This window comes from Dermochelys coriacea, chromosome 1 (genome assembly GCF_009764565.3).
Source record: "Dermochelys coriacea isolate rDerCor1 chromosome 1, rDerCor1.pri.v4, whole genome shotgun sequence".
Lineage (NCBI taxonomy): Eukaryota > Metazoa > Chordata > Testudines > Dermochelyidae > Dermochelys > Dermochelys coriacea.
Genome location: NC_050068.2, coordinates 151147999 through 151172551, shown reverse-complemented (window position 1 = coordinate 151172551; position 24553 = coordinate 151147999). Strand labels below are relative to the sequence as shown.

The 24553-nt window shown below is 49.4% G+C and overlaps 1 protein-coding gene across 2 annotated transcripts in view; it reads left to right on the top strand.

The window, feature by feature from the left end:
- Nucleotides 1–721: 721 nt before the first annotated feature.
- Nucleotides 722–24553, top strand: part of CFAP47 (cilia and flagella associated protein 47) — a 638800-nt gene continuing 614968 nt past the window's right edge. Inside the window, exons 1-2 of one of the 2 annotated variants that reach the window (XM_043505538.1) lie at nt 722–974; nt 19183–19334. In XM_043505538.1, coding sequence (XP_043361473.1) covers nt 816–974; nt 19183–19334 — 311 coding nt within the window. In that variant the 5' untranslated portion in view covers nt 722–815. The remainder of the gene's footprint in view (nt 975–19182; nt 19335–24553) is intronic. The other variant, XM_043505542.1, reaches the window with a different exon arrangement.

Genomic DNA, 24553 nt, shown 5'->3' with positions numbered 1-24553 from the left:
CAGGATGTGCCCCTCTATGTAATTCAGACAAGCTTTTTAATTTAGTCAGTTTTGCAGAGACAATCACAGTAATTGTATGAGCTGGCTTCTCCTCTGGTGTGCATGTCAACAGAGAGCTTCACTGAATTCCACCTGCAGACTCTCTCTGACTGAGGCTGATATTGGAGATGTAAATAACCCAGCCCAGCTTCATTTTAAGAGCCCAGGTTGGATTTGCAGGTCTAGATGTTAGAAAAACAAAATAATTTTTTCTTGTAAAGGAGGCACATGTGATAGGGATATATCAGTGAGAGACAATGAACACAGGACCCCTTAATGCTGTATTGTAGAGGTATCAGTCTGACTGGAGTCACATTTCAAACCCCATCTGCTGCCCCCAAGGAGGCGAACCTAGGAATCAAATCTCATATAAAACTCCCCACAGGATCCATCATCCCTGAGAGGGGGAAATGATACAACCCGAGGGGAGGGAACCCTCCCCAGCCCCCAAAGCACAGAGAGGCGGGGGGGGGTCACATATGGGGTGTGTGCGCCACACGCCCCCGGCCTGGGCTCGGCGGGGGGGGGGGGGTTGGAGTTTGGAGGCTGGAACTTTCCCCTGAGCCCCTGGGACTCTGTGAGGTGGGGGCAACTGAGACTCAGCCCGGAGCGTCTCGTCCCATTGGTTGGATTGGAAGCTCCGCTCATCCTCTCGTCCAATCAGGGTTCTGTTTTCGTTGCCCGGCGACCGTTTCCAAGCGGTGCCGGCTCCTTCGTTCGTGCCCGCGGCGGGCTGCGTTTCCAGGCGCCCGGGGACGCGGGCGCTGCGCGGGGCCATGGCGGGGCCGCGGGACGTGGCCGGGCTGCGTCTCTGCCCGGCCGAGCTGCGCTTCGTGGACGCGGTGCCCGGGGGCCGGTACCGGGCGCTGCTCAGGGTCCAGAACCTGCAGCCGGGGAGCCGCCGCCTCCAGCTGCTGCCGCCGCGCCGCGCCCAGGTGAGGTGCCCCGCGGCGCTGGGCTGCCCCCGCTAGGGAGCCCCTGGGACATGGGAGAGCCGGGGCCGGGGCTGCCCGCGGCGGGTCCCCGCATTCGCTTCGGGCAGGCGGCAGGGGCGGGCTCCGGGGCCGGCGCGCGGGGTGCCCGTGTAATGTTGCAAACTGCTGCCCTGATGCAATGTGCTCCCTTGGCCTTTCCCCATCCTCTGGTCCAAGGGTAGCAAAGGGGGGGAGGAGGAGGAGGAGGAGGAGGTGCTGCTACTACACAGGTCACTCTTTGCTGGCTCTCACCTTCTCCCATCTCCTGCACCGGGGGGAGGGGTGGGGTGGGAGGAGGTAGTAAGTTGTCATGGTTGTGGGGACTCTGTTTTAAAAGTGGACACAAATACATTATATTTTTGTAATTTGGGGCAAAAACCCCAAAACATTGTACAGAGGTAAACTGCAGGGCTATTGTATATAAAACCCTGAAGGTTTTGGATTTTCCTTTTTGTTTCTTTCCATTGCAGATGAGAAAACATATGGGCTATAATAAACATTTAATGTTCTCAAAACACTGAAACTAAAGTAAAGCATTGTAAACAGTCTTTGAAATATGTTTATTATTAATACATTTTAAACACAAGCTATTAGTCAGAAAATCCTATAAACCCTTTCATTATAACGCCCCCGCCCTCCAAATCCATTGTCACTGTTACGCATATTGATCAAGTTTTCAAAACTAAATTTGTACTTGCATAAGAACGATCGTACTGGGTCAGACCAAAGGTCCATCAAGCCCAGTATCCTGTCCTTTGACAGTGGCCAATGGCAGGTGCCCCAAAGGGAATGAACAGACAGGTTATCATCAAGTGATCCATGCCCTGTCACCCAATCCCAGCTTCTGGCAAACAGAGGCTAGGGTCACCATTCCTGCCCACCCTGGCTAATAGCCATTGATGGACTTATTTTCCATGAATCTGTTTAGCTCCCTTTTGAACCCCGTTATAGTATTGGCCTTCACAACACCCTCTGGCAAGGAGTTCCAGAGGTTGACTGTGCATTGCGTGAAAAAATACTTTCTTTGTATTTGTTTTAAACCTGCTACCTATTAATTTCATTGGTGGCCCCTTGTTCTTGTATTATGAGAAGGAGTAAATAACACTTTCTTCTTTACTTTCTCTATACCACTCATGATTTTATAGACCTCTATCATCTCCCCCCTTAGTCGCCTCTTTTCCAAGCTGAAAAGTCCCAGTCTTATTAATCTCTCCTCATACAGAAACCATTCTATACCCCCTTAATAATTTTTGTTGCCCTTTTCTGAACCTTTTCCAATTCCAGTATATCTTTTCTGAGATGGGGCGACCATATCTGCATGCAGTATTCAAGGTGTGGGACTACCATGGATTTATATAGAGACAATAGGATATTTTCTGTCTTATTATCAATCCCTTTCTTGATGATTCCCAACATTGTTTGCTTTTTTGACTGCTGCTGCACATTGAGTAGATGATTTCAGAGAACTATTCCCAATGACTCCAAGATCTCTTTCTTGAGTGGTAACTTCTAATTTATACCCCATCACTGTATATGTATAGTTAGGATTGTTTTCCAATGTGCATAACTTTGCATTTATCAACATTAAATTTCATCTGCCATTTTGTTGCCCAGTCACTCAGTTTTGTCAGATCCTTTTGTAGCTCTTTGCAGTATTCCTGGGACTTAACTATCTTGAGTAGTTTTGTATCATCTGCAAATTTTGCCACCTCACTGTTTACCCCTTTTTCCGGATCATTTATGAATATGTTAAATAGGACTGGGCCCAGTACAGATCCCTGGGGGAAACTGATCTCTCTCTATTCTGAAAACTGACCATTTATTTGTACCCTTTGTTTCCTATCTTTTAACCAGTTACCAATTCATGAGACCACCTTCCCTCCTATCCCATGACTGCTTATTTTGCTTAAGAGCCTTTGGTGAGGGACCTTATCAAAGGCTTTCTGAAAATCTAAATACACTATATTCCAGGGGTAGGCAACCTATGGCATGTGTGCTGAAGGTGGCACGTGAGCTGATTTTTCAGTGGCACTCACGCTGCCCAGGTCCTGGCCACCGGTCGGGGTGGGGCGGCAGCTCTGCATTTTAATTTAAATTTTAAATGAAGCTTCTTAAACATTTTAAAAACCTTATTTACTTTACAACAATAGTTTAGTTATATATTATAGACTTTTAGAAAAAGATCTTCTAAAAACATTAATGTATTACTGGCACACAAAACCTTACATTAGAGTGAATAAATGAAGACTCAGCACACCACTTCTGAAAGGTTGCTGACTCCTGCTATATCCACTGGATCTCCTTTGTCTGCATGCTTGTTGACCCCCTCAAAGAATTCTAGTAGATTGGTGAGGCATGATTTCCCTTTACAAAAACCATGCTGACTATTTCCTAACACTATGTGTCTGACAATTTTGTTCTTTATGATAGTTTCAACCAATTTGCCCGGTACTAAAGTGAAGCTTACTGGCCTGTAGTTGCCAGGGTCACCTCTGGAGCTCTTTTTAAAAATTGGCGTCACATTAGCTATCCTCCAGTCATTTGGTACAGATACTGAATTAAATGATAGGTTACAGATGACAGTTAGTAGTCCTGCAATTTCACCTTTGAGTTCCTTCAGAACTCTTGGGTGAATACCATCAGGTCCTGGAGACTTATTAGTGTTTAGTTTATCAGTTTGTTCCAAAACCTCCTCTAATGACACCTCAATTGGGGACAATTCCTCAGATCTGTCACCCAAAAAGAATGGCTCAGGTTTGGGAATCTCGCTCACATCTTCAACAGTGAAGACTGATGCAAAGAATTCATTTAGTTTCTCCTCAATGGCCATAAATTATAGTCTTTGAGTGCTCCTTTAGCATCTCAATCATCCAGTGGCCCCACTGGTGGTTTAGCAGTTTCTGCTTCTGATGTATTTAAAAAATTTTTTAGCTGTTACTTTTGGAGTCTTTGGCTGGCTGTTCTTCAGATTCGTTTTTGGTCTTTCTAATTATATTTTTACCCTTCATTCTAGAGTTTATGCTCTTTTCTATTTTCTCATTAGGATTTATCTTCCACTTTTTAAAGGATGCTTTTTTGCCTCTCACTGCTTCTTTTACTTTGTTGTTTAACCACAGTGGCTGTTTTTTGGTTCTCTTATGTTTTTTAAATTGGGGTATACATTTAAGTTGAGCCTCTATTATGGTGTCTTTAAAAAGTTTCCATGCAGCTTGCGGAGATTTTACTTTTGGTACTGAACCTTTTAATTTCTGTTTCACTAACCTCCTCATTTTCGTGTAGTTCCCCTTTCTGAAATTAAATGCTACAGTGTTGGGCCGCTCTGGAGTTTTCCCCGCCACAGGGATGTTAAATTTAATTATATTATGGTCACTATTACCAGGTGGTCCAAATATATTCACTTCTTGGACCTGATCCTGGGCTCCACTTAGGACTAAATCAAGAATTGCCTCTCCATTTGTGGGTTCCAGGACTAGCTGCTCCAAGAAGCAGTCATTTAAGGTGCCAAGAAACTTTCTCTCAGCATCCCTTCCTGAGATGATATGTACCAGTCAATATGGGGATAGTTGAAATCCCCCATTATTATTATTGAGTTTTTTATTTTAATAGCCTCTCTAATCTCCCTGAGCATTTCAGAGTCACTAACACCATCCTGGTCAGGTGGTCTGTAATATAGCCTTACTGCTATATTCTTATTTTTCAAGTATGGAATTACTATCCATAGAGATTCTCTATAGTACAATTTAGTTCATTTAAGACTTTTACTTCATTTGATTCTATGCTTTCTTTCACATATAGTGCTACTCCCCCTCCAGTACAACCTGTTCTGTCCTTCTGATATATTTTATACCCTGGTATTACTGTGTCCCATTGATTATCCTCATTCCACCAGATTTGTGTGATGCCTATTATATCAATATCCTCATTTAATACTTGGCACTCTAGTTTACCCATCTTATTATTTAGACTTTTAGCATTGATATATAAGCATTTTAAAAACTTGTCATTTTTTGGCTGTCCCTTATTGCATGATTTAATTGAATGGGACTTTTTTTTTCATGTGACTGTTTCTCATCAGATCCTCCTTGTATTTTATTATTTTCCATCCTCTCCTACTTATTAGGACATAGGGAATCTCCATTTATAGATCCTTCCCTAATAGATGTCCAAACCACATGCTCTTCCTGAACTTTGGACTTCTGAACTTTGGCACAAAGCCTCTGATCTTCTTCCAGATGATCTCTCCCACAGCTTTGATTATTTTGTAGGGTCCCTGCCACTGGGCCAACAGCTTACTTTCTGCTGTGGGCAACAGTACCATCACCCGATCCCCTGGCTGGAACCGTCGAAGCTTTGCTTGGTGGTTATAATGGGTTCATTGAGTCTCCTGTGCTCTCTCCAAGTGTTCCCATACAATGGGCGTAACTTGGGTTATCCGATCTCTCATCTGCAGTACATGCTCAACTATGTTCCTTCCGGGATTTGGCTCCTCTTCCCAGGCTTCTCTGGCTATATCCAATATTCCCTGAGGGTGGCGCCCATATAGTGGTTTGAATGGAGAGAAACCCGTGGAGGCTTGCGGAACCTCCCGGATGGCGAACATGAGGTAAGGCAATAGGGTATCCCAATCTTTCCCATCCCAGCTCACTACTTTCCTGATCATGGCCTTGAGGGTCCTATTGAACCTTTCCACAAGGCCATCTGTTTGCAGGTGGTATACAGAGGTCCATAGGGCTTGTACATGAAGCAATGAACAGAGATCTTTCATCAACTTGGACACGAAAGGTATCCGTTGATCTGTCAATATCTCCTTGGGTAGCCAAACCTGGGCAAAGATCTATACTAGCTCCTTAGCTATTGTCTTGGAAGCTGTGTTGCACAGGGGAACAGCTACCGGGTACCGAGTTGCATAGTCCAGTACAACAAGCACATGTTGGTGGCCCCAAGCTGTCTTCTCTAGGTGCCCTATCAGATCCATGGCTACCCATTCGAAAGGAATCTCTATTATTGGAAGAGATATCAAAGGAGCCTGCAAGTGTGCGTGAGGGCTAAGTAACTGACATTCTGGACAAGAGGTGCAGTATCTCTGGACATCTTCATGTACTCCTGGCCAGAAAAACCTCCACAGGATCCGTGCCTGGGTTTTCTCTACCCCTAGGTGTCCTCCAAACAGGTGACTGTGGGCGAGACTCAATATGGCTTTTTGATGTGCTTGTGGCACCAGAAGTTGTTGCGTCTCTTGGTCCTGCATTTGCACCACATGGTACAGGAGATCTTTCTTCACTACAAAGAAGGTCCGGGACTCCGCACCTTTCCATCCACGGGTATCCCATCGATCTTGGCCACCTTTTTTTCCTGGCGTTATCATATCTGGGGTTCTCCTCCTGGTCCCGCCAAAAAGTCTCTCTCCCAGGACTAATGAGCCCAAGCTCCCAGGGGCTGGCTTCTGCTTCTTCCAATGGCTCCCCGCCATCATGGCTGGGGGCAGCTTCTGGCTCACCTTCTGTGGTGGAAGTTTCTCTGTTGGCTGCTTACGTCTATCTGCCTACTAGGGAGGTCTTCTGGCCCTGGGGTCAGGATCCGGGTTCCCAAGGCCTTTGCGGCCTTCCTTTCTTCTTTTGTTTTTCAGGGGGCCAAGAACAGATCCTGAGAAATCTCAGCGAACATCGGGGGTTGACATTCCCTCAGTGAGGAGTCGCTGTCCTCAGGGTCCCCACCTCCCTCCAGCCTCTCCGGGGGGAGTAAATGATCAAACCCTGGATAGTCCCTCCCAATGACTACAGGATATGGGAGTTTAGGAACTACGCCCACGGTCACCTCAATGGGGTTTCCCTGAACCTCTATCTCCACTGGGATGGTGGGGTAATGGCTCACGGCCCCATGCACGCACATCACTGCTACGCGTTTGGCTTGTAGCAGCTGACTACTTTTTACCAGCTTACCCGACATGAGGGTGATAGCACTCCCAGAGTCCACAAGCGCTGTAGTCTCTGCTCCATTTATCCTCACTGGCCTGGTGTAATTATGTGGGGCTAATGCGACTCCTGCGAGGTGGATAAGGGAGCATAGGACCTCCCAATCCCCCAAGTTACATTGCATAGGTTCTTAGGTTCTGGGACACTGTGCTGCTATGTGTCCCCACTCCCCACATGCATAACATCTATAATTGCTTTTAATCACTCCCATATCCCGGGGGTTAGGGGTTTTAGTCTCGGGGTTCCCCCCACTCAGGCCAATCCCTTCCTTCTGTGGTCCCTGCTGGTTTTCGGCCCGCCCCTTCTTCCACCTAGGGCTCCCTGGGGGTTTGGCTGCCCAACCTTCCAGGGTTGGGGTCGGGTGCCTGCTTCGAAAGGGGCCTTCCTTGGGTAGTCGGGTCAGTTCCCTGGCTGTCATCTGTTTTTCTACCAGCATGATCATCTCGTCATACGTGGACGGATCGTTCTGGCCTACCATTTGTGGAGATGTGGCTGCAGTCCCCACATGTAATGGTCTATGACCAGGGTCTCCAAAATCTCCTCCGGCCTGCACACCTCGGGCTGTAACCACTTTCGTGCAAGGTATATGAGGTCGAATAGCTGGGATCTCGGGGGTTTGTTCTCCTGGTATTTCCACTCATGGAATCTCTGGGCCCTTACCGCTGCCATTATCCCGATCATGTTAGGATCTCTGCGTTCAGATGGGTATAGTCAGTGGCATCCATGGTAGGCAAGTCAAAGTAGGCCTTCTGGGCCTCTCCACACAAAAAAGGGGCGAGAGTGCTGGCCTACTGCTCCTGGGGCCGTGCCTCACGCTGAGCATTCCTTTCAAACGAGAGGAGATATGCCTCCATGTCATCTCCTGATGTTATCTTTTGGCAGACAACCAGTGGCCCTCAGGGTTTGTGTCCCGTCGGACCCCCGGGCCTGGGTGGTGAGGATGTTCAGCTGGTCCACCACCTCTCTCAAGAGGGCATGATCTTGGGTCGCCTAGCTCATCAATAATTAGTTTCCTGCTGTAGCTGCATAGACTCCTGTTATGCCATTGCCTGAACCCGGGCGGCCTCCTATTGGGCTGCCATGGCTTGTACCAGAGCTCTTACCATCTCCTTCATTTTGGTACAAAGCAAACAAACAAACAAACCAAAACAAAAAAAAAATCCAAAACCCCATTGCACTTTTTTTTTTAAAAACCATTTTCTTCCACCACTCTGTGAACAAAGTCCCATTCCTGACAAAGCTCTGTCCTTGCCTCCGTGGGTCTCGCGTTTCCTGGCGGATTTCATTAGCCTCAGAGGCTCACTGTGACCCTCCACATAACCCTTCTTTCTCTAGAGACAAGGGTCACAGTCTACTGAGACATTTTCATCATAAGCCAGCGAGGAAGGTGAGGAGAAATTATCCTTCCTTGCACAGTCTCTGTTCTCTCCCAGTCTCAGTGATTAATCAGGGGGCAAAGGGGAGGGGGAGCTCAGGCCCACCCTCTACTCCAGGCTCCAGCCCAGGGACCCTAATATCAACTATGACCTTTTAGAAACATAACATGTACAATTCCCTGGGCTACTTCCCCCCCCAGTAGCCCTCGCTTCCTCAAGCTCCACTTCACCCTTACCTCAGGACCTCCTTCCTTGTGCCTGATATGGTGTGTACTACTCAGCCTCTCCAACCGCACAACTTCTTCCCACAGCTCCTGACATGCACACCCACCTGACTGACTGGGAGGCTTTTAACTAGTTTCAGCCAGCCCCTGATTGGCTTCAAGTGTCCCAATCAACCTAGCCTTCTCCCTGCCTTCTGGAAAATTCTTAATTGGCCCCAGGTGTCTTAATTGACCTGGAGCAGCTGCCATTTCACTTACCCTGACACCAGGGATTTGTTTAGCCTGGACCGAATCTCTCTCTCTCTCTCTCTCCCCCACTGCTCTCCCATAGCCTTCTAGCTTGGAGGGAGGTGGGAAGCTGCTACTCCTGCTGCTGGGCCCTAAGCTATCCCTGCTGCTCCAGCTGCTCCCCTGGCTGGACCAGACACCCCCCCCCCGTTCTCTGCTATCTGGTTGCTAGACCCCCCACTCTCGGGTGCTGCTACTGCTCCAACTGCAGCCCCGGGGCGGGGGCTGCTAGCCCACTCCCCAGAGAGGAGGAGTGAGGGACCCCAGCCACTGCTGTTGTGGATACCACCACCAGCACCACCACCTGAGAGTTTCTGCCTGCCTGGACCACCACCTGGAGTTCCTGGAGCTGCTGCTGCTGCTGTGGAGTCTGCTACCTGGAGCTGCTGAAGCCCGAGGAGGAGAAGAAGAGGACCATCTACCAGTGGGGGAGCACCTAGAGACTTTGCAGACCACCGTGGAGGGGGCCTAAGACTGAGTAATTTTCAAACTGTGCTCTTGTGGTGGGGGTCTTGACTGTGTTTTCAGGGACACGGGGTGTGGCGTGGAGCTGCCCCCCAATCTATCTGTGTGTCCCCCCCAACCCCCACCACTACTACCACCACCACTGCCCCCTCCACTACCCCCACTGGCTGTATACCATCTGCCTCACTCCTGCCTCTGGACTCAGCTGCTTGCTTGGCTTGCCACGCACTATTTCCACCCTTTGGGCCAGAAGCAGCAACCAGCTAAAAAAGACTTGTGCAAGTGCACATGGGCACATGTGCCCCCCCTGGACTGCCTACCCCCCAGCTTTGCCCTTTACTACCTGCCCATTTTGCCACTTGCTTTGCCTCCTCTTTTGCCCCAGCCTGCCTTACTAGCTTCAGTTTTTTTGCCTGCCCCGCCCATTTCCTTCTGTAGCCTTTTTTTGTTTGCCCCGCCCCAGCCTCTGAAGCTAGCCCCTTGGTTTCCCTGCCCTAACTCCAGACCGCTTAGCCCCTCACTCCGTGTGCCCATGCCCCCTCCCATGCGCTTGTGCAATTCCCCATTTTAGTTTCAACCCCTTTCACTGCACCCCAAATGTTGTTGTATCGCCCCCTCCCGTAGTGCACCAAGAGGCGCCGGAATTCCACCTTGTGTCGCTGACTGACCCCTAACCCCTGATTGCCCCCCGTCCAGCCCACCCCTTTTGGCGCCCTCCTCCCCTGCCTGCAGCCTAGCGGAGAGGGGTGGTCGACCTGCTTCCCCTCTCCCCTCCTCCTTCTGGTGTCCCCCCTTTCCTCCTTGCTCATGATGGTGGGGGATGAGACAGGTGAGACCCCTCCGTCACCCCCGCAAGCTTCTACCTCCGCTGCCGAACCATCTGCCACCGCCCCCACTGGGGCACCAGCAGCGACGGGCACTGGGGTGACCTCCACTGCTGCCACGTCTCTCACCCCCTGAGATTCGGGGGGAGTCCCCCCAGCCGGCGGGAAGGGCCAGGGGAAGAAGAAGGGGAAGGGCCCCGCTAAAAAGACCAGGCCCTTCATTGCAAGGGCTGCCCCCAATGCCCCGGCCCCATCTCCACTTGGGGCGCCCCTCCCCGCTGTTCCCTCCACCAGCTCTGCAGGTGTCCCTCCCCTGGCCCCCAGAGCATATGCCCAGGTGGCGGCAGCCCCCCGCCTGCCGCTATGTCATTTCTCCATCCCACCGCCTCCACTACCATCTATAGCAGCCGGGGCCCCTTTCCCACCATGACCAGGAAGCATGGTGTTCGTTGCCTCCTGGTGCCTGCCTCGCCCCATGTGGAGACCTATGTGCGGGCGTTGGCGAGGGTGGTGGGGCCCACGGCCATTGTGGCGGCCTCCAAAATGTATGGCAAGGTCGTCTTCTTCTTAACATCGGAGGCCGCCGCCCAGGAGACGGTGGAGAATGGCCTGGCGGTAGGGGGCGTTTTTGTCCCCCTAGAGCCGCTAGAGGACCTGGGCGTGCGCCTGGTCCTAACCTCCGTCCCTCCCTTTCTCCCTAATGCCGCCCTGTTACCCGCCCTTTCTACCTTGGGGAAGCCCATCTCTGTCATCAGCCCTCTCCTGTTGGGCTGCAAAGACCCCGCCCTCCGTCACGTCCTCTCATTCCGCCGGCAAGTGCAGCTTCAACTGCCGCCGGCGGCGCGTGACGGAGAGGCACTGGAGGGGTCCTTCCTAGTACCCTACCAGGGGGCCCGTTACTGGGTGCATTACTCCACGGGGGAGGCCCGGTGCTACCTCTGCCGGGCGATGGGGCACGTCCGGAGGGACTGCCCCCTGGCCCGGGAAGGAGGGGCATCCGGGATCCCTGAGCCCCAGCAGGGCACCGGCCCTGTCATCGCCGACACCCCTGGCTGCCCGGCGCCTGAAACCACCCCTCCTCCCCAGTCCACCATTGCTCCCGCTCGGGCCCAAGGGGCACCTCCCCAACTATGCCCAGACGAGCGGGAGAACCCCGCCCCCGCTGTTTGCAATCTGGCGAGGCCTGTGGAGGAGGGTGCGGCAGGGACACCGCCAAGCATGGGAGAGGGCCCGCCCCAAGGGGAATCTTCCCTCCCTTGTGCTGCCCCACCGTTACCCCCTCGAGTCCCTGAGCCATCACCTCTGCCCCCTGACACAACCCCTGCTAGCCAGCCCCTGGATGATACCATGGAGGGCTGGGCCCTAGTCCAGGGGAAACGGGGCAAGCGGAAGGCTCGAGCTCCGCTCCTCCCATCTGATGCGGAGGCCCCCCGGAAGACCAGGAAGGGGGGCACTGATGCCGAGCCTTCCGCTCTACCCACGGGTGTGTTCCATCCATCAGAGCTGGCTGGGGTAGACGTAGCAGCACTGGAAGGCAGTATCTCCCCTCCATGGGAGTCCCTCCCCTCCAAGACCCCCGAGGCACCATCTGAAACCCCAGTGTGCCCCGAAGCAACCGTCGCGTCAGGTGCCGGCGGGGAGAATCCCGGGGTAGCGGAAAACAATTTCCCGTCTATATATGAGGAGATCGAGGCCCTGGGTCTGACCCCGGTCACCCAGGGGGAGGACGATCCTATGCCAGCGGGCCTCGATCTGGGTGACTTCACTCCAGCCCCCATTTCCCCATGTTCCCTCCCCCTAATCGTTGCTTCTGCTCCCACCTCCGAGGAGCCCCTGGACTCCTCCATCAACCCGTCTGCAGAGGGCACCCCGCTGAGAGCCGCTGAGGCGACGGCCAGTGCCACACGGCTGGAACCTGAGCCACCAGGGGCATCCTTCACTGGTGAGGAGCATTCAACCTCCTTCCCGGGAGAGGACCCTACAGAAGAAATTCTACCTCCTGATGCCATGGCTGCCAAATCCACCAGAGAGCTTGCGCCCGGCATCAGTGAGAGCCCTCTCCCGACCCAGACTCTCACCTCTACCCCTACCCCTGCCCTTATCCCGCCCACCTCCCAAGATATTATTGCCACCCCTGGGACTGTCTCCTTCCCCTTTCCAACAGATGACTCCCAGGGAGTGGCCTTTGTGTTTAACTGTTCCGACCCACCAGGGGCTGCTATCCTCCCTCCGCCGCCCCCTATCGCTCCAGCATTCAGGTCAACCCATCAGGAGCCCCGTCGGGGGTCTGCACCCTGTCTGCCCATCTCGCTGGGCCAGAGGGCTGTACCAAGGGCCCCGTCGGGGAGTAACCAGACCATAACCCCAGCCCCCCATGCGCTGCGAGAGGAGTTGCGGGAGTTTCTAGAAGACGTCCGTGGCTCCTGCAACAAAGTCCAGCTTGCCCTCAAGCCAAGGGGGGGACTTTAATCAAATCCTCCGGGCCGCAAGGGCCCTCATGGGGGAGGGTAAAAGGACCGGGAGGCAGGGCGCCACGGCCTACGAGCGGGTCCGCCACTTTCGTGACTCCTTACTCACCTACGGGGTGGGTCACGGACTGCTGCGCGGCCCGCCGGGAGCCACAAGCATGCCTGCCGGCGAGGATCCCCTGCCCTCCTCATGGCACCCTTTACCATCGCAATATTGAACACCCGTGGCTGTAGGATGGGTCTCCGCAGGTCCCAGGTGCTCTCCTTCCTTCGAGAGGGGAGGTACTCTGTGGTTTTCCTGCAGGAGACCCATACGGATCCGACCGCCGAAGACAGCTGGCGGCTGGATTGGGGAGACAGGGTCTACTTTAGCCACCTCACAGTTCGTACGGCTGGAGTGGCGACCCTGTTCTCCCCGACCTACGGTCCGAGGTGCTGGGGGTCACCGAGGTTGTGCCCGGTCTCCTGCTGCACCTCCGGGTCCGCATGGACGGGCTCGTAGTCAACCTCGTCAACATCTATGTCCCAGCAGCGAGCCCGGAGCGGCTGCAATTCTATCAGCAGGCGTCCGCCTTCTTCGGCACCTTGGATCCTCAGGAGTGCCTGGTCCTGGGAGGGGACTTTAACATCACCCTTGAGGAGCAGGACCGCTCGGGGACCGAGCAGAGCCCGGCCGCCGTCGCCGTCGCCGTTCTCCAGGAGATAGTCGAACACCACTCCCTGGTGGACGTCTGGCGCGATCACCACCCAGATGACACTTCCACGTTCACCTTTGTCCGGGTGGAGGCCCATCGGTCGCGCCACTCCCGGTTGGATCGCATTTATTTATCATGCTTTCATCTTTCACGAGCCCACTCCTCCAGCATCTGGCCGGCCCCATTTTCTGACCATCATATAGCCACCATGACAGCCTCCCTCTGCGCGGAGAGGCCGGGGCCGGCCTATTGGCATTTTAACAACAGCTTGCTGGAGGATGCGGGCTTCGTGGCGTCCTTCCGGGAGTTCTGGCTGGCCTGGCGAGGGCAACGGCATGCCTTTCTCTCGGCGCGGCGGTGGTGGGACTTAGGGAAGGTGCACGCCCGGCTCTTCTGCCGTGACTACACCCGGGGCACCAGCCGGTGGAGGGATGCAGCGATAGAGCAGTTGGAACGGGAGGTCTTAGAGCTGGAGAGGTGTCTGGCTGCCAGCCCCGAGGATCCACCCCTCTGCGGAGCATGCCGGGAGAAGCGGGAGGAGCTCCGGACCCTCGAGGACCATCGGGCCCGGGGTGCCTTTGTTCGATCCCGCATCCGTCTCCTTCGGGAGATGGATTGTGTCTCCCGCTTCTTCTATGCCCTGGAGAAAAAGAGGGGGGCTAAGAACCATATCATCTGCCTCCTGGCAGAAGATGGCACCCCCCTCACGGATCCGGTGGAGATGTGCGGGAGGGCGAGAGCCTTCTACGCAAGCCTATTCTCCCCGGATCCGACCGATCCTAATGCTTGCAGAGTGCTTTGGGAGGAGCTCCGGACGGTCAGCATGGGCGACCGAGACCGGCTAGAGCTGCCTCTCACTCTGGCCGAGTTCTCGGAAGCCCTCCGTCGCATGCCCACCAATAAATCTCCCGGCATGGATGGGCTGGCCGTGGAGTTCTACTGCATGTTCTGGGACGTCCTGGGCCCAGACCTAGTCACCGTCTGGGCCAAGTCTTTGGAGAGCGGGGTCCTCCCTCTTTCTTGTAGGCGAGCCGTGCTCACCTTTTTGCCGAAGAAGGGGGACCTCCGCGGTTTACGAAATTGGCGTCCCGTCTCGCTCCTCAGCACGGACTACAGAGTCGTGGCAAAAGCCATTTCGCTGCGGCTAGGATCCGTGCTGGCGGACGTCGTCCACCCAGACCAGACCTACACCATCCCCGGCCGTAACATCTTCGACAACCTATATCTGGTCCGGGACCTATTGGAACTTGGGTGTAGGAATGGTGTGTCGTTCACCCTCCTGTCCTTATATCAGGAGAAGGCGTTCGACAGGGTGGATCACGGGTATCTCCTGAGCACTCTGCAAGCGTTTGGCTTTGGACCCAGGTTTGTGAATTTTCTCCGGGTGCTGTACGTCTCCGCAGAGTGTTTGGTGAGGCTCAACTGGACCCTGACCGAATCGGTCAGCTTCGGGCAAGGAGTATGGCAGGGGTGCCCCCTCTCAGGCCAGCTGTACGCTCTGGCGATGGAGCCCTTCCTCTGTCTCTTCCGAAGGAGGTTGACAGGGTTGGTGCTGCGGGAGCCAGAGCTGCGGCTGGTCCTGTCAGCATACGCTGATGGCGTGCTCCTCGTGGTCCAGGACCCGGTCGACTTGGCGCTGGTGGAGACTTGCCAGGCCATCTATTCGGCAGCCTCCTCCGCACGGGTCAACTGGGTCAAGAGCTCTGGCTTGGTGGTAGGGGACTGGCGGCAGGCAAGCTCCCTCCCACCTGCACTTCAGGCCATCCAGTGGAGCACGGGTCCGCTGCTCTACCTGGGCGTTTACCTTTCTGTCACGCATCCCTCTCCGCCGGAGAACTGGCAGAATTTAGAGGGCGGGGTGATAGAGCGGCTCCGGAAATGGACAGGACTACTCCGGTGCCTCTCCCTTCGAGGGAGAGCGCTAGTGCTTAATCAACTAGTCCTGTCCATGCTCTGGTACCGGCTCAACACCCTGGTCCCGGCCCCGGGTTTCCTGGCCATCCTCCGGACATCGATTCTGGAGTTCTTTTGTTCAGGACTGCACTGAGTCCCTGCAGGGGTTCTCCATCTACCTCTGGAGGAGGGAGGGCAGGGCCTAAAATGTCTGCTTACTCAGGTCCATGTTTTCCATCTCCAGACCCTGCAGAGGCTCCTTTATGGTGCAGGTAGTCCGGCGTGGAACATACTGGCGCACATCTTCCTGCGCCGCTTCCGAGGGCTCCGATATGACCGGCAGCTCCTTTATTTCCATCCGAGATGTCTTCCGCGAGACCTCTCCGGGCTGCCGGTCTTCTACCAGGACCTTCTTCGGACCTGGAAACTCTTTACAACGACCAGGTCCATGGCGGCCACCGAGGGGGCAGATCTCCTCACCGAGCCCCTGCTACACAATCCCCAGCTCCTTGTGCAGGTGGCGGAGTCCCGCTCGGTGCGCCAGAGGTTGATCCTGGCAGAGGTCACAAGAGTTGGAGATCTCCTGGACTATGACCGGGGAAACTGGCTGGATCCCCTGACGCTCGCTCAGCGCATGGGGCTTTCCAGACCTTGTACTCCCCGGTGCATACTTCAGGAGGTGAAGGCCGCTTTGCCGCCCGCTGCTCGGGTTCATCTCGACGGGGTCCTGCACGAGGGTACGCCCCGCCCACCCGCTACCCCCGGCCCGCCGGACCTTTTAATTGGACCCCTGCCCCGTGGACCCAACCGACCCCTTCACCCTTTCACTGGAAGCCGGCTGCATGAGATGCAGCCAGTTTGCTTTCAAACCGCGCCAAGAAAACATCTCTACACGCTCGTGCTCCACACTCTTCGCGCCCGCACCCTCGTGTCTCACCCCGATACAAAAGGGCGGGACCTCCTGCCACCTTTGGAGGGTGAGGAGCCCCGGTGGACCAGCCTATATTCCACCTTAGTCCCAAGGCCCGCCGGGGATGTCAGTTGGCGGCTCCTTCATGTAGCCCTGAGCCCGGGCTTGTACTTGGCGTGGTTCACCTCAATCCCAGACACCTGCCCCTTTAGCGGCGTGAGGGATACCCTGGCACATATATTTTTGGAGTGTGCAATGCTGCAGCCCCTATTCCGGCTCCTCACCAATATTTTATTACGTTTTTGGTTACACTTCTCCCCTCACCTTCTCATTTATGCACTCCCTATCCGTGGCCCCACAAAGTCACGGGGTCTCCTGGTCAGCCTCCTCCTGGCCCTAGCAAAAATGGCCATCTATAAAACCAGAGTGAGGAGGTTGGCCGATGGAGTCCCCTGTGAGTGTGGGGCCTATTTCCGATCCTCGGTCCGTTCACGCATCCGGGCAGAGTTCCTCTGGGCGGCGTCCTCTGACTCCCTTGACGTCTTTGAGGAGTAGTGGGCGCTGTCCGGGGTTTTCTGCTTGGTGTCCCCGTCTGGTTCCCTTCATTTGACCCTTTGACCGCACTCCTGTCCCTGTTTTTTCATTAGTTGTCCCCTGGAATTTTTTGGATATCTAGGTCCTGTGGATCCCCCTTTTAGGCTGGGGGGGATCCTTTAGCAGTGGACGGTCTTCACCCGCCCACTTCCCAGATCCCAATAAGACTACTCTTCCATAGCCATCTGGTCTTGCCCCGTCACAAGTGTTATTTGGTGGGGTGGGGGGTGTCTCTATTCAGTTCTTGAGTAATTGATCTTTTCATCATCATTCTGTGAGGTTACAGTTAACCTTGTTTATAGTGGATGCCTAAATTAAGCATCTAACTCCATGTTTAGGCATCTAAAGCACTTCAATAAGTGGCCTGATATTTTTTCTGAGATTCTGAGCACTTACCCCTTCATTTAAAATTAGTTACCATCATTTGAGCTAGGAGAATTTATGACATCCATAATGCTGGATTTCCTTATATCATCTTTCACAACAATACATTTGTTTTCCAACCATAGTCTAAGTTTTTCCATAGAGTATTCATACTATTCCACTTCCACCAATTTTATTTTGCTCCACGTCTTCACCGCTCTGACTGCTTGATTTACTGAGGAGGCCAGATTACACGGGCACTCGGTTATTACCTGACTGTAATCGAAGCTGTTTCATAAATAAATTTAATTGATTTCTGTTTTTTTGGAGAGCAAAGCCCAAGACAATTCTGTTCAAAGACTGCTAAAATGGATAAAGTATATTCCAATTTAGCTTTCTTAGAGTATTATATTGCCTTTCATAACTGTAGTATCTGAGCGTCTTCCACCTAAATCTATAGAATATTGAAGCCTCTAGTGGATTTCCTGGAAACTTTGGCACTTCTCACGTTACAGGGTCAGAAACTCTGCTTGAGGTACCGGTAGTTTGTTTTTGGGAGATGAGTTTGGGAATAAAAGTGATGTTCAAACTGTGAGTATCACTTATAGAGGAAAGGCTTTCTCAAAGAGAAAGGGTTTTTAATGTTTCTCGAAGATGTTCAGACTCTGGATTTGCCTGACCTCTTCTTAAAAATTGTTCCATAGCCAATTCCCTTCAACAGAAAATGGTTTGTCCTTAGTTCTCATATGCGGGACTGGAGTTGGGGTGCTGGGGCTTCTCCTGCCCTACTTGCCTGGTGCTTCTGCTGGAGAGCAGGGTCGGGTGTTGGGGGCTTCCCCTGCTGCCCCATGGCTTCTCCCAGGGATGGGGTCATGGGGTGCTGGGGCTTCCCCCGCTGCTGGGCGCTGCTGACAGGGAGTGGAGTTGGCCTGTGGGGGCTTACCCCACACGGTGGCCAGGTATCTGGGCTTCTGAACTCCTGGCTGTGGATTTTTTATGGGACCCCCGTCGGTTGGCCGGGGTCTCTGGGCATGGGCCCCCTCAGCCCAGTGGCTAATCCGTCACTGCATTCATCTTAAGATTTATGATGATCTAGCTGACCGGAAAAGCCAAGACTCCATTCTATGAGAAGAAGAGTGGCCACCCTTGTTTGCATATGTAATATACTATTCCTTAAAATTGGCAAAGTTACTACTGGAGTTCAGTTCACACTTTCTCTAGGATATATTGGCTTGACTTGGAGGCTAATACCTTGGTCAAAGTCCTAGGTCCCATCCCTACTCTCTTAGAATTCCTGCTGGGATTCCTACTAGGTAGCTCAACATGTCCCCTACTCAAGGGAGCATGTGTAGGGAGAGGGGAGGCAGGTGGAGGTGTCTCAAACTTTTTATATTGGCTTCTGGTCAATACACATGTGATAGGTTTGCAGCTCAAGAGAGATGTGCAAAGAAAAAAAAGATGTACTCCCTCAATATTGATTTTTTTGGGTCCCTCTTCCTTCTCAGGGTCTAATCCGACTCTCATTGAAGTCAGTGGGAGACTTTCCATTGAGCTGAGTCATCTCCTCATTGAATAACTGTACTGTGTGCCTTTACAGTTGTGCATGTGTTTCCCAAGGAAAACTAGAATGAAACTGCTCTGATTCTCGGCTCTTTAACTGCTACTCATAAGGTTTTGAATAGTAACGAGGAAACTGATCAAAGTCTTCATAATTTTGCCTTCGTTGTTTGGGAAAGCTAATAGCAGTAGCAGAGGCAATGGAGCTCTCTGCCTGCAGAGTCAGGAAGATAGCAGTGCATTGGTTCACATTTGGTAGCTTATCTTCTCAACCATCAAGACTAGAAATAATACAGTGTTAAAAGAAAGTTAATTTTTGCAGAAATCAAACTGTCAGTATTCCAGCTTACTATATTATCAGGAAACATCTTCTACTTGCCAGTGGTGAACAGTGAGTAGAATTTTAAAGCTGTTGATCATAATGCTAATTAAATAGGTGAAACCCAACATATTATGCTGAAAATGGGCCACTGATATACAGGGGTTTCTCTAGAAATATTTAAAAATTGATTTAAATATTGCTGGTTCTTTTCTTTGTAGTTTAAATTGATTGTGGAAAATCCAGATAAACCTGTTCCATCTGGTCTTCAAGTTACAGCTACTGTGGAATATCATCCTGACAGTGAGGAGGACCTTCGAGATAGACTACTCCTTTTGGTCGAAAAAGATGTAATTGAGATCCCGCTGATAGGGTATGGTATTTAAAAGTACATAAACTGCTGATTATATTTTCATTTTACTCAAAAGGGAAGTATGCCAATACATATAGCCATGTATAATGATGTAACTAATTTTGTTATCTGAATTTTTAAAACAAATGGTGAATTTCTTTGTAAAGGTAAGTTTGTGATTTTTAAGAATGTCACATAGGTAGGATGTTCATTTTGGTGATGTCTCTTGATGTTGACAAAGAACTTAAATTTTGATCAAGTGTACTCAGTCTTCATAGTTAAGAAACTGGAGTGGTTTGGGCTCACATCTGTGCTCTATATTTTTAGCCTATGATGGTTTTCATGATAAATGGCTTTCTCAGATACTTTCCAATTGTATAATTGGAATTGAACAGGATGGCCTTTTTCTTCCCTGAATATACTCACTATTGAATCAGTGATATGTAAGTGCTTATAATTATTGTGCATATAGTTATGACTGGATTATAGTGAAGCATTTCTTTCTCAATTTTGTAAATATTTTAAAAATTTATAATGGGGTTTCAGATTATAGGATAATCTATACCAAATTGGAACCTATGCTCTTATGGAAAAAAATAGCATCCACAGTCATAAACAACTGAAAACAATAGTTTGTGTAAAATTATTACTAACCTAAAAAATAACCTGAACAGGCCATAATGGATTCCCTTTCAGAATAAGTGGTATTCAAACCGGTAGATAAAAACCTCACTCTTTGAGAGTTCTGTCAAGAAGTAGGCAGGATATTTGGATGCTTCATCCAGGCTATGCTTATCCCAGCACTTCTTCGTCTTTGCTCATCTGTCACTTCTTTTTACTCTTCTCTGATTTGCTTCTCTCCTATTTAAAAAATGTTTTCAATTTGATGTTCTACGACTATTAAAGCATAATAGAAACTGATTTAATTGTCTTCCTTCAGGCTTCCAAATTCAGTGTAAATAAAGTTGTCACTTTTATCAAGATGGTAGCCACCAAGAGGAGACTCAGAAATGGCAATTTAAGTTAGGAATTGCATTTTCATTTGTAGTTGTAAATACTTTATGAGCAGTGGTCCCAAAATTTAAAACAGTGCATTAAAGAAATTGCTGCAGTTTTTTCTGAACTTACTCATGCGTTCTGTCTTTAACCATATGAAAGTCTGGCCAAGTTTTTGTTTGTGAATAGGAAAAGCTTCAAGTAAAACATCCATGCACTAAATGAGGGCAAAATTTTTTGAGTATAGCACATCTCCCAGAATGGTCTCCAAATGTTACAGTTCTTTTATACAGACTAAATATGTAATTTTAGTTCCACATCTTCGTCTGAGCCAAAAATTGCTTTGCTGTTATAGAAAAGACTAAGAGCTAAATTCTTGTTCTATTATCTGTTCCCAGACTCAGGAAGTCTACTACTTGTTCTGTAATCAAGAACTGTTCAGTGTTGACCAATATTAAATGTGAACGCCAAAAATGCCATTCTTTGGCTAATGTTTCTTGACTGAATATAAAACATAAACATTTCAAAGAGATGATAATTTCTGGGTTAAGTCCTTTTTTCTGAGTAGCAGCCGTGTTAGTCTGTATTCGCAAAAAGAAAAGGAGTACTTGTGGCACCTTAGAGACTAACAAATTTATTTGAGCATAAGCTTTCATGAGCTACAGTTCACTTCATCGGATGCATTCAGTGGAAAATACAGTGGGGAGATTTATATACATAGAGAACATGAAACAATGGGTGTTACCATACACACTGTAAGGAGAGTCACTTAAGATGAGCTATTACCAGCAGGAGAGCGGGGGGGGGAGAAAACCTTTTGTAGTGATAATCAAGGTGGGCCATTTCCAGCAGTTGACAAGAACGTCTGAGGAACAGTGGGGGGGGGGGGGGAATAAACATGGGGAAATAGTTTTACTTTGTGTAATGACCCATCCACTCCCAGTCTCTATTCAAGCCTAAGTTAATTGTATCCAGTTTGCAAATTAATTCCAATTCAGCAGTCTCTCGTTGGAGTCTGTTTCTGCAGTGTTTTTGTTGAAGAATTGCCACTCTTAGGTCTGTAATCGAGTGACCAGAGAGATTGAAGTATTCTCCGACTGGTTTTTGAATGTTATAATTCTTGACGTCTGATTTGTGTCCATTTATTCTTTTACGTAGAGTCTGTCCAGTTTGACCAATGTACATGGCAGAGGGGCATTGCTGGCATATGATGGCATATATCACATTGGTAGATGCGCAGGTGAACGAGCCTCTGATAGGACCTAATCACATCAGCCACACTGTGATGGTGTCCCCTGAATAGATATGTGGACAGAGTTGGCAACGGGCTTTGTTGCAAGGATAGGTTCCTGGGTTAGTGGTTCTGTTGTGTGGGGTGTGGTTGCTGGTTCTCTATGTATATAAATCTCCCCACTGTATTTTCCACTGAATGCATCCGATGAAGTGAGCTGTAGCTTATGAAAGCTTATGCTCAAATACATTTGTTAGCCTCTAAGGTGCCACAAGTACTCCTTTTCTGGTTGAGTCCTGTATTTTAAATCCTGTTTTTAAATTGTAGCAGTCTGAACTTTGAGTTGCAAGTCAAGGAGTGACTAAGACATTACGTGGTAGATGCTGAAACTACTATTTCTATTTGTCCCACATAAAATGAAGGAACATCTGGATATCTTTGAAGTCTGTGTGAACCATTCACTGTAGTGGTTGCAGAATGGTCTCTACACACATCCTTCTAAAGTAGGAAACGGCAAATTGGGTGTCTAGGAAACAAATTGGATTTTGTCACCTGTCTGTTATTTTTCTTGCAGGTAAAACCTCCTCCTGCTTGAGGTTCTAGATAGCCTGTTGGAAGGCAATACTACTACAGTAAAAGCACTTTACCAACTGGAAAGCTCTAGAAACTGGCATTTCTGATATCTCCCAATACAGATCTTCAGTAGGGTTGCCACATGTCTAGTTTTTGAGCAGAATGCACAGCAGGCTCTCTACCTGGCTCTGTGTGGCTCCCCGGAAGCGGCGACATGTCCCTGCTGCTCCTAGGTGGAAGAATGGCCATGGGGGCTCTGTGTGCTGCCTCCACCTTGCCCTGAGTGCTGGCTCCACAGCTCCCATTGACTGGGAACAGTGACCAATGGGAGCTGCGGGGGTGGCGCCTGTGTACAGAGGCAGTATGCAGAGCTGCCTGGCCACACCTCCTCCTAGGATCAGTAGGGACATGTTGCCGCTTCCGGGGAGCCGCCTGGATCCAGCACCCGAAACCCCTCCCACATCCCAAGTTTCTACCCCAAGCTCCCTCCCACACCCAAACTTCCTCCCTCCATTGGTAAGTATAACTCTCTTAGTTAACCGGAATTTTTGACTAACTGGCACCCCCCCATCTCCAACATGCCAGATAACAAAGATTTTACTGTAATAACTTCTGAAAAGGAATCTGAGTATCATACATAACCCAGAGAATTTTTGTAATTTTTTTTCCTTGTGAAGTTCAAAATTTAACTGACTGTCTGCAGAAAAAATCTACAGAATAATGCATACTACTCAGTGAATGTGTCCCCGAAGAAGGAATAAACTTAGTGGTCTTTTATTTTTGAAAAAGTCTGTTTCTTGTCAAGGGTAATAATGTTGGTTGTGCTGGTGTCAGGTTTTTTTGTTGACAAGTGATTTTTTTTTAAATTGTTCCATTCAGCACGGCTGTATTCTTTGTAAACTCATTGATGCAAATCTAGTCTGTAGTTCGTCATAAATCAGAATATGAGAGAATACTATATAGAGAGTTTATTTTCATTGTCTGCTTAGCGGAGCTAAAATTGTAAATATGAATGTGGCCCTGAGTAACATCCCATAGGACTACTCCTGCTTCAGAAAGAGATTTTGATTTTTCAGCATTTCAGAGCATTAAAAGAAACATTCTAATGGAATCTCAGGTAACTAGAATTTATATATTTTGCATAAGATCATGAAAAGGACCCAGTACTGGCTGGAGTACTTGATCTGTCAGAGTTAAATGCCTATTATCTATCTGCCTTTAATATTTTATTTCCTTTTGGGTTGTTGAGTGAGAAACACCTTCCCCATTGGTCTATCCCTGATCTGCTATATCTGAAGCAATTCTCTGTACAGATATATGAATTCAATTTTTACTACTTATGGTGTGGTTTGAAGAAGATTGATACAAGCACCAAATCTAATCTGAGGGTTTTGGAGAAAAGTTCTAATCTGGAACAACCTTTTAAAAATTAATTTTATGAAGAGAGGATTTTATATAATAAAATGGGAAAAATATGGGCAGATTCAGATCATCTCTCTGGAGCACTACCCATCATGGCTGGCTAAATTTCTTAATAAAACAGTTTTAGTAAAGACTAGAATCTTCTGAAATATCACTCCTGAAAGCTTTTTTAATATACATTTATTTCAGGCAAACATTTAATAAAGAAGATATACAGATGACTAAATCTTTAAAATATTTTTTCTTATAACTGAAGTTAAATATGTATGGAGAGTGAATTTAGAAGGAATGGAGTGTATGGTTGTCTCAAAAAACCGTCTAATTCAGAGATTTTACTGGCCCTTTGATAAGGACCTTAAAGTTGTATTTTCTAAATACCAGTCCTGCAAATGTGACCTGAGCTGTGCTAATCAAACTGGGTAATGTCCATCTCACATACTGTCATAGGGGTTTTGCAGGCCAAACTATGTGCTTGACTACATCTGTGTAGCACCATAATCTCCAGATTATGCCCTCCACGAGACATGTATAAAATTGTGAGCACTTGTCAGGGAGTGGGGTTGTTTTTGTTCTCTCAAAAGATTTATGTGAAAATATTTTTGGATTTTGTTGCAATTTTTTTATTAAGTTTTCAGGTTTTCTTAAAAACAAACAAATGAACAAACCATTTCCTCCTTCCCCCAAATTTTTTGGAAGAAAACAATACCCTCCCTCTCCCCCCCAAGTTTTTGACCAAAAATAAAATCTTTTTTTTTTTTAATGAAAACCTGAAAAAAATTATTGGAAATTGGATAGTTCCTATGGAAATGCCCAATTTGACAAAACAGTTTTTTTGGGGAAAAAAATGTTTTGAATGAAATACTTTGACCAGATCTGCAAATTACCTTTAAGTGAGTTTGCTCAGGCGGCACTGGAAGCATAATCTGCAGCCTCATATGAGCAAAGTTATAGACATGTTCTTAACTGCTTTGTAGAATCAAGGCCTAAATATTTCTCTTTCTATACCATATATATTATT